At 35.7% G+C, this 8,718-nt stretch overlaps 1 protein-coding gene across 1 annotated transcript; it reads right to left on the bottom strand.

Annotated features, from left to right (window-relative positions):
- LOC109223617 lies at positions 1,145-1,826 on the bottom strand. Its single transcript, XM_019387998.1, has one exon. The coding sequence runs from the start codon at positions 1,751-1,753 to the stop codon at positions 1,301-1,303; it is 453 nt and encodes a 150-aa protein (XP_019243543.1). The 5' UTR covers positions 1,754-1,826; the 3' UTR covers positions 1,145-1,300.

Genomic DNA, 8,718 nt, shown 5'->3' with positions numbered 1-8,718 from the left:
GAAGGAGGAGGTGAGTGGAGAAGAAAGTATAAAATAAAATAAAATTTTGATAAATTAAATTTTAAAAGTGGGACCCACAAATGAAATATGACGTGTTTGATATGTCAGCACAATTGATATACGTACTCGGTTGGATATGTTTATTAGTATTTATTCCGTCAAGTTAAAGTGTTCAAATAGAAAAATTGTAAATTTGTTTACCGAATTAGCAATTAAGTATAAGTTTAAGTGGCATTTTACCAAATTTTGACTTAGAAGTCCATCCTTCTTTCCATACCCCAGAGTCCTTTACCCAACGCTCACACGCGGTAGTTTAGGAGGCTATTTAGCGGTGCCTACGTAGTCATGTGATTCAACGTGGTGCTTCTACTTTAAATTCTAGGTCACCTACCACCGTCTCTCTTTATTGCTAGCTATTGCTTTTTTTCTTTTTTCTTTTTTCTTTTTCAAGAATAAATATTTAGCTGTTTGATTTCTAAATTCATGGCTTCTTTTCCTCTTTTCTGTGGTTTGGAATGGGAACAGCGAATGTCTTAAACGGTGATGGGGTCGGAGCTACTATAGGATTGATCAGTTGAATGGAAAAATTATACTCCCTCCATTTTAATATATATGAGCTAGTTTGATTTAGAATGAATAATTTTTATTAAATTGGTGATCCTAAAAGCTTAATGGGTAAAAACTTTGTAAGACCACAATATTTATGTGACTGTAAAAATTTTTATTAATGATAAAATGCATAAAATAGAAACTTTATAAGTTATTATTTTTAAATTTATAAATGTCTCATTTTCTTCGAAATGGATAACAAAAAAAGGTATATAAAAGAAGGGGAGTATTGTATGTATAAATCAAATATTATTTCTTATACATATATTTTAAATCTTAAATATTTTTGGCGAAATTTCTTGCTTGTCCACGAAACCTAAATCGTTCTTTAGTTTTCTACCAATATAAAAATGTTGCTTTTACCTATTGGTTTCGGTCTAACTTTATCACCCATAGACAAACCTTTTGATGTTCGGAGTATTGGAAGAGCAAAATGGCTTCAAGCGCCACATCAAAATGGGGATCTTGTGAATTAGTTAGTTGATAAGCGCTTATATATAATTTTTCTCTTTATAAGCAAAATAAATAAAATTACTAAAAAGGAGAAAATTATCCGCTATAACTATAGTTCCACTTTCACATTTTAACTTACGGTTACATAAGACAGTAATTTAAATAAATAAAAACAACAAAGAAGGAACACATATTCGAATTTATTAATCCCCAGAATACCCCTGAAATCTCCACCAATTCAATTCTTCACCTCCTCCTTCTCCACCTCCTCCTCCTCGAAAGCAGACACGGGATAAGCCCTAGAAAGTCCAGCAGGGGTAGCAAAGGTAATTTTCTTAGACTCCGGGTCTTGAATTGAAATATCAGAAAGGGTAACCCAGATGAGAAGCTCCTTGCTTTTAACACCAGTGAGCTTCTTCATCCGACGATCCTCAACGATCGCCGTCACCTCAGTGTCGTACCAGACGAGCTTACCAATCTTCTTAAACTTGTGCTCTTTCGCCTTCTTCTGTTTCAGCCAAACGAACCCGGTTTCTTTGTTGCGGCCAACCTCTAAGATGTCATCTAGAGGGAGTAGACCATTAGGCATGTTGATTTCCTTCAGAAGTTCAAGCGATTTCTGCTTGCATATCACTGGATCGGTGTACACTTCAGCATTTTCCCTTTGGTTTTCGATAACTTGAGTCGCCATGTTTTCTACAGAAAAATGAAAGAGAATTGAATTCTTAGCGCGTGACAGTGTAAGAGAGACTAATCGAGGGGGTCCTGTGAGGAATTGGGGATGGATGGGTGTATATTTATAGCCAGGATATGATGTTAAGTTACTGAATTGCCCTTTAGACTATTTATTTGTTTATTTTTTTGGATCTTGTGACAAGTATTTACGTAATTGAATAATAAACTCTTGAAATTTTATGAAATCAAGAAAGTCTACTAGTATACACTTGGTTAACTACTTTTCTCGAGGAGTCTGTCCCGATTTTTCACATGTTATATATTTATTGGTTTGGTGTAAACACCCGGTGCGAGTAAGTTTTTACCATTTCGCACTTACTTCATCTTCTTTTAATAGCCCATCTGGACATACGTTTTTTTTATTTTTTATTTTTTACTTTTTCTTCGAAATCAGTATTTGACCATGTATTTTTAATTTTCACTTGAGAATTTTAGGTACGATTTGGACATGAATTCCAATTTTCTTTTCAATTTTGGGATTTCACTAAAATTTGAATTGAAGATGACGTTATGTTTGGTTATAATTTTGCAACATATTTGGATGTCTTTTTTTCAATATATTTTGCAGCTAAAAACTAGCAACCTTCCCATTTTCAATTGAGAAACTGGTTTTCACCAGTTTTTCAAATTTAAAATGCATTTTCAATTGAGATTGGAAAAATTGTAAGATTTTGATAACCAAACACTATTTTCAAAACAAAAAAACTTGAAAAAAAGGAAACTTTTCTTATGTCCAAACGAGCTCTAGAATTTGTCGAAAATTTGAAAAACTCAAAAAGACTGTCTTTTATAATTTTCACCCAGATCACTCACGAAAATAAAAAATAAGCCAAACTTATATTCATATCCAAACATATCTCCAATTTTTAAATATTATTTTCACGTTAAAAAAGATTCACTTTTTTATGGAATTTTACCATTCTTACGTCCAAACGCCCACTAAATTTATGACATTAAAGGAAATGAAATTAACCTTTTCGGTCTCGTCGGTGTTGCCTCATATCTGTAGATCGTGATGTGCTTTGAAATGGTCGTCTTATGTCCCCATTCAATGAGAAACCCTGTTATCCAATACGTAGCTCTTTTTTCTCCTATTTTAATCCTCAAGCAGGTGAATTTTCAATTTTCCACAAAAGTATATTTCTTTATATCGACATTGAAATATAAAAATTCGACAAATTAGCCTAACTTTCTTTAGTTTAGCGTCCACGACGAGAAGTGCAACATTTTTTTTTTTTTTTGGTGTCGATACTTGTGCGATTTGTGGAGTAATATATATGGAGTAGTTTTTTCTTTTAGCAATTTCATGGTTAATAAATCATAACTCAAAGTATATTAGACTGTCCGAATCGAATGTGTCCCTAGACATAATGATATGTTTAATGTTCTTGACAACAACCGAAAGTGTTGTAGTGAAGGGAACCAGTTAATGTTATAGCATAACTCTGTTTTAAAAGGCAGAATTGGGACTCGCTCGGGGCTCGACCCGGGGCGGAGCACTCGTAAAACGTCCCTGGGCTTATGTGTGGGGCTTAGTTCCGTGAGACTTACGCCTCGGCCATCGGGGCTTATGCCCCGGACACGCCCAACGCCCAGCGTACTGGGCTCGCCTAATAGAATTTTATGCAATTGTATGTAACTAACCTTGTATATCTTCAAATTTTCTTAATAAATCGTTGACTACTCAAAATTACTTTTTTCCTAAGTATAAATTAGTATGTTGAGAGTATTGTCATAATTAAAATAAAAATTATTGCACGCTATCCACTAAGACTGCTATAATAGTTAATTTTAAATAAATCTTTCATTTAAAAAGTATTTATTTATTAACTATTGTTATGTCTTTACTATATAATAATTCATATATTTTTTTATAATTATTTTTCTAGTTTTTTTTATACGTTTACGAGATACAATACTTATTAATTTAATAGCTCAGTATTAGCTAGTAACTATGTACAAATAATTAGTTATCATGGTATTGTATGGTGAATTATGTGTCACTTTATTAACTTGTTGAAACTTAAAAATGAATGATGCTTGAGAATCATATTTAAATTATGAATTATATTTTTAATTATATAAATTCTCTTTCAAATAGAAAGCATATTAAAAAAAGGAGTATTTTAAGAAAAATATCAAGTTATATTATCGAAATTCTTTCAAGATTCATTACTCCATAAGAGATACATATAAGATTTCGTATCGAATACATTACTTTTGATGTTTGAGTTGTAACGACATTGCAACTATTTGCATATTCATAGTTGAATTATAATTTATTAATATTTTAAATATATTATTTGTTATAGTTTTGTAATTTAATATAATTTTTATATTATTTTTTATTTAATACTATTTTAAAATTCTTGAAATTAGTAAAATTTAAAAATCCGTGGGACATACGCCCCATGTCTCAGGGCTTACGCCTCGCCTCGCCTCACGCCCCGCCTTTTAAAACATTGTAGCATAATATTATTGTCATAAGTATTTACCAATAATTGCATGCTTTAGAATCTGAAATTGCTTTGTGTGCTCTACCCCACTCTCCCCTTCCAAAAAGTAAAAAGAAAAATGAAAACCGTTGGATTTTTGAAGAGGGAGGAGTAGGAGGTTGGGAGCAGGCTGGTGGAGAAGATTGATATTTATGGAACTTGCCCACTTTTATTTGTCAATATTCAATAGTGAGTAAATTACTTTTAGGTCTGCCAACCACTTACCAGTGTACATTTATTTAAGCATGTCACGTGGCCGACACGTTCCCCAACACGATGCAACGAAGATGAAATTTGCTACTACTATTATTATACAAGTAAATAGTTGTAACCTCGGCTGAGATATGTCGCATATCATGATTCAAGACTCATTCTGTCAAGCGCAACTGTGAAAGGAATTAAAAACAGTGGATGAAAGGTTATAAAAAGTAATTATGGTATAACTTTGAAACAACTGTGAAACAATATACCTTTTGAAATTTATGATATTATAGTGTGCTCTGAAAATTTTAAGGTACGTTATTTATAAAAATAATTATTAAATGTATGTAGTATTAAGTGTTGGGCTATAACGGCCCAAAGATACTCTTAATTGTCTGCTTGGGGTTAAACCCGCACGATTTTTCAGAAAGACCTCACATCATTAAGAGTATACAACTCTTTATAAGTAGCTTTTTTTTTATTTCTACTTTCCATGTGAGATTTTGTTCACACACATCCAACAATCTCCCCCTTGAACTAAGTTCTACATGACTCATCATCATTTATGGGCTAATTTGGAGATTAACTGTGTGTCACCCACATGATCTTGAATATTTGCGGTCACCGAAGCCCAAATACTGTGTATGCATCTTCAAAGCTACAGGTAAAGATCGTAAACCCCGTAGACGAGCAAAGGTACTAACCCCGTAGATGGGCAAAGATACGAATCCGGGCCCCACGCCATACTCCGCCATATTCATAGTCCCGCAAAACTATTGGCTCTGATATCAGTTGTTCGGTTATGATGGCTTAAAGATATTCTTAACATGGTGCATGTGATGTGTTCGCTTAGGCAAAGCCTGCACAATTTTCCCCAAAAGGCCTCAAGAATATCCAACTCCTTATAAATAGCTTATTTTTCATTTCTACTTTCACATGGGACTTTTTACACACATCCAACAAGAAGTTCAAAGTTATATTGTTTTTAAATATATAACAAAATAGCAAGGGAATTGTGTAATTGGAAAGGAAGAAGTATTAACATTGTAACATTTTAATCCTTTTTCTAACCCAACAACTACAGAAAGCCACAACATTGTTGGACAGTGGGCATGTTTGCTTCATGTTATGGGTGCGAATGTAAAAATTTTTTAGTTAAAAATAGTTTCAAGATTAATTCTTTTCATGGCAAAATGCTGTAGTTCCACTATCCAAATGTTTCTTCGCATCGATCGAATACTTATTACTCCCATAATTAAATTTATATGAAACTTATTATGCTATTTGCATATATAACTTGATGAAAAACATTTAATAAATTACTCAAATTTCTTCATTTAGAGACAAACACGTCTTATATGTTACCGTTTCGGATGCTGAACCTTTAGAGAAATTCTGGAAAGAACAAAAATACATTTACTTTTGGTTTCGCATAAGTATTCTTTTATACCAAAAATATAAATTCGTTGCTTTATGGTATAGCTTCTTGAAGTAATAGTTATTCTCAAATCTAAAATTTTACTTAAAGTGAAAGTTTATTGCCCATAACTCTATTTTCTTTTAAAGAAAGTGGAGAGTGTATTCTGAAACATTTTTCCGTGTTAAAACGCATTATTTCTTTTTTTTTTTTTTACTTATTACTGTATGGTCAAAATCTGATAAAAGAAATTCTGCTTAAGGAAGAGCAACCAAGCCGAAGTCACGTGTAGGAAGCGATATGCCGGCAAGTGATTTGGCTATGGTCGAGGTCGAGCACTCAATTTGGTCCGAATGGCCAGTTCAACGCTTATATATTCTAGAGGAATATTTTATGGGATATTCCAGTAACTTAGGTACTCCGGTTAAGGACCGCTGAGTAAGGAAAATGTTTGGTATAAATATCATGAGAAAGTGCGACACAAGAAAAAGAAGACATACGTATATAACAAGATTTACATCCCTAAAAGGAGGAGGATGCTCTCAAACCTCAGGCTCCTGACCGAGAAGAAGATGAGAGCTCAGAATCTCGATATGCATCTTTAATTCTATTTTATTAAATGGAAGGAGGGCGGTCTTATTTGAGCATGGTGATTCTTTTCCTTTATGTATTCCTCATTATCATTTGACATTATGAGAGCAATTGTCTGTTTCTTATATTGTGAGAATCAATCGCTGTTATAATCAAAATTTGTATTTAGTTATGCTTGTTCATTCCTATCATTTATCTCAGATCTGGAATTAATTATCTTTGGCTAAAATTTGCCCCAAATCTTTTTATTAAATTGATTTAACTAAGAAGACCTAATACTTTTTAGTCAAACAATTTGGCGCTGTCTGTGGGGATATTTCTAGCCAAAAGTTTAATTTCCTCTAGATCTAATGTTAGTCAAAGTTCCACTTCCCGGTTGTCGTAGCCTCGCCCTCTCATTACAAACACCAACTTGAGAAATCTGTAGGCAAGCTTTTGAAATAACCGAATCAACCAAGGTCAGATCTTTGCCTGAAATCGGAATTATGTTTGATATGTATACGAAAGCCACGTCTTGCTGTGGTGATGGGTTTGGTACGCCGTGAGTATAAGTTGTCAAAGTAGGATTATTGACACTACGCACGTCCACAATCCTACTGGCTATATTTACGTTAGACACTAATCTATACTTTATGCACACCGCCCCCTCTCTTGGGAAGGGACGATAGCCTATTGTGTAATTTTTTGAAATAACAAGTTTGTCCTGCCCGTATATACGGAGTATAACTTAATTTTCCCTCATTCTTGTGCACCTGGGGCCAGATCGGACCGGGACTCGAGCTCGGGATCCCAAAGGGCGAAGTAAGTTGTTAGACCATAAGATGCCCAGACTCGACTAACGGCGAAGCTAAGCGCGAGGCTGAGATCAAATCTAAAGCCGCATTCGAGGACGGGGTGAATTGAGTCGTTCTACAACGCCCCTCTCCCCACGCCAACCAATCAGGTCAAGGTAACAAACGATTCCATTTGGATTTAACTTGTTATTTTTCTTTTTGGATGAGGATAGGAACAGGAACGTTCTCCCAGATGCGCGAACAAGGAATAAACACCATCAAAACAATGCACCAGGAAAACATTCCGTACCATACCATCCTGCAAGCACGACCGAGTAAAACTCCCCAACAAGTTGGTGCTTAACGCCATAAAGGGAAAGAACTGTGTAGATTAGGACTGGGTTACCGGCTCGGAAAATATATGAATCACTCCAACAAGTTAGTGCTTAACGCCATAAAGGGAAAGACCTATGTAGACCGGGACTGGGTCGCCGACCCAGAAAATATATGAATCTCTCCAACAAGTTGGTGCTTAATGCCATAAAGGGAAAGACCTGTGTAGACTGGGACCAGGTCACCGACCCGGAAAACATACAATCTCTCCAGCATGCAGATAGAACACAAATGTGTAAAACTCACCTACGCGCTCGCCAAATCAACTATATAACTAGCTAAAATTTGACCTCGTCCGTACATGTATGGTTGAAATTGATTAATACACGACTCCTACCTTGCAGCCATGACACTCTCATTAGCTGTGAGAGGACTTGTGTGTTAAATTTCTTAATGACGGGCCAAAGGGTGAATGTGGGCCACTTGATCCGTTACCAGATGACCCAAGGGCGAACTAGCAAGAAATTTGACCGAATGCTCATTCCAACCATGCTAACTCAGTACTTGCGGCAAGAAGAGGTGGAGGAGGAGAAAGAGTTTGATCAATATCAGTGCTCCACCCCTAAGACTAACGGACCTCAGAAATGTCCAGGTTGAGGAGGAGAATACCATAACTTCACTGACAGGGGCTGAGCGCAATGTACGCGATGATAGCTTTTTGGCCCATTTATATGGGAAGATGGACTTGCAGCTTCGGATAGAGGGACGACCGACCACTACAGAGGAGAGGGCCATATTGGAGCAGCGATTCCCGCTCAATGCTCATGCTCAACAGCTGGTTGGGATAGGTGATGGATACAAAGTCCCTGAGGATGAGGATGTCAACACACCTGAGCAGTCCGAGGCCGAGCCGGAGCAGTCAGATGATGAGGATGATGATGAGGAGGAGGAAGCACAAGGCGAGGAGTGGGTAGCCTCGGAGGAGGAAGGCGAAGATGCAGTTTGATCAGGGTGTTTTTCATCCACCTTTCTCATTTTTTTTTCTTGTTTTGTCAATTTGTTTATGCACTGTGGACATTGCATGAAATAATTATGGGGTGGTAAATTGCAA

The sequence above is a fragment of the Nicotiana attenuata genome, chromosome 3 (genome assembly GCF_001879085.1).
Source record: "Nicotiana attenuata strain UT chromosome 3, NIATTr2, whole genome shotgun sequence".
Classification (NCBI taxonomy): Eukaryota; Viridiplantae; Streptophyta; class Magnoliopsida; order Solanales; family Solanaceae; genus Nicotiana; species Nicotiana attenuata.
This window is presented reverse-complemented; position numbering and strand designations above follow the sequence as displayed.

Excerpts from the sequence above, each read along its gene's own strand:
- LOC109223617 (XM_019387998.1), bottom strand. The coding sequence starts at position 1,753 with ATGGCGACTCAAGTTATCGAAAACCAAAGGGAAAATGCTGAAGTGTAC.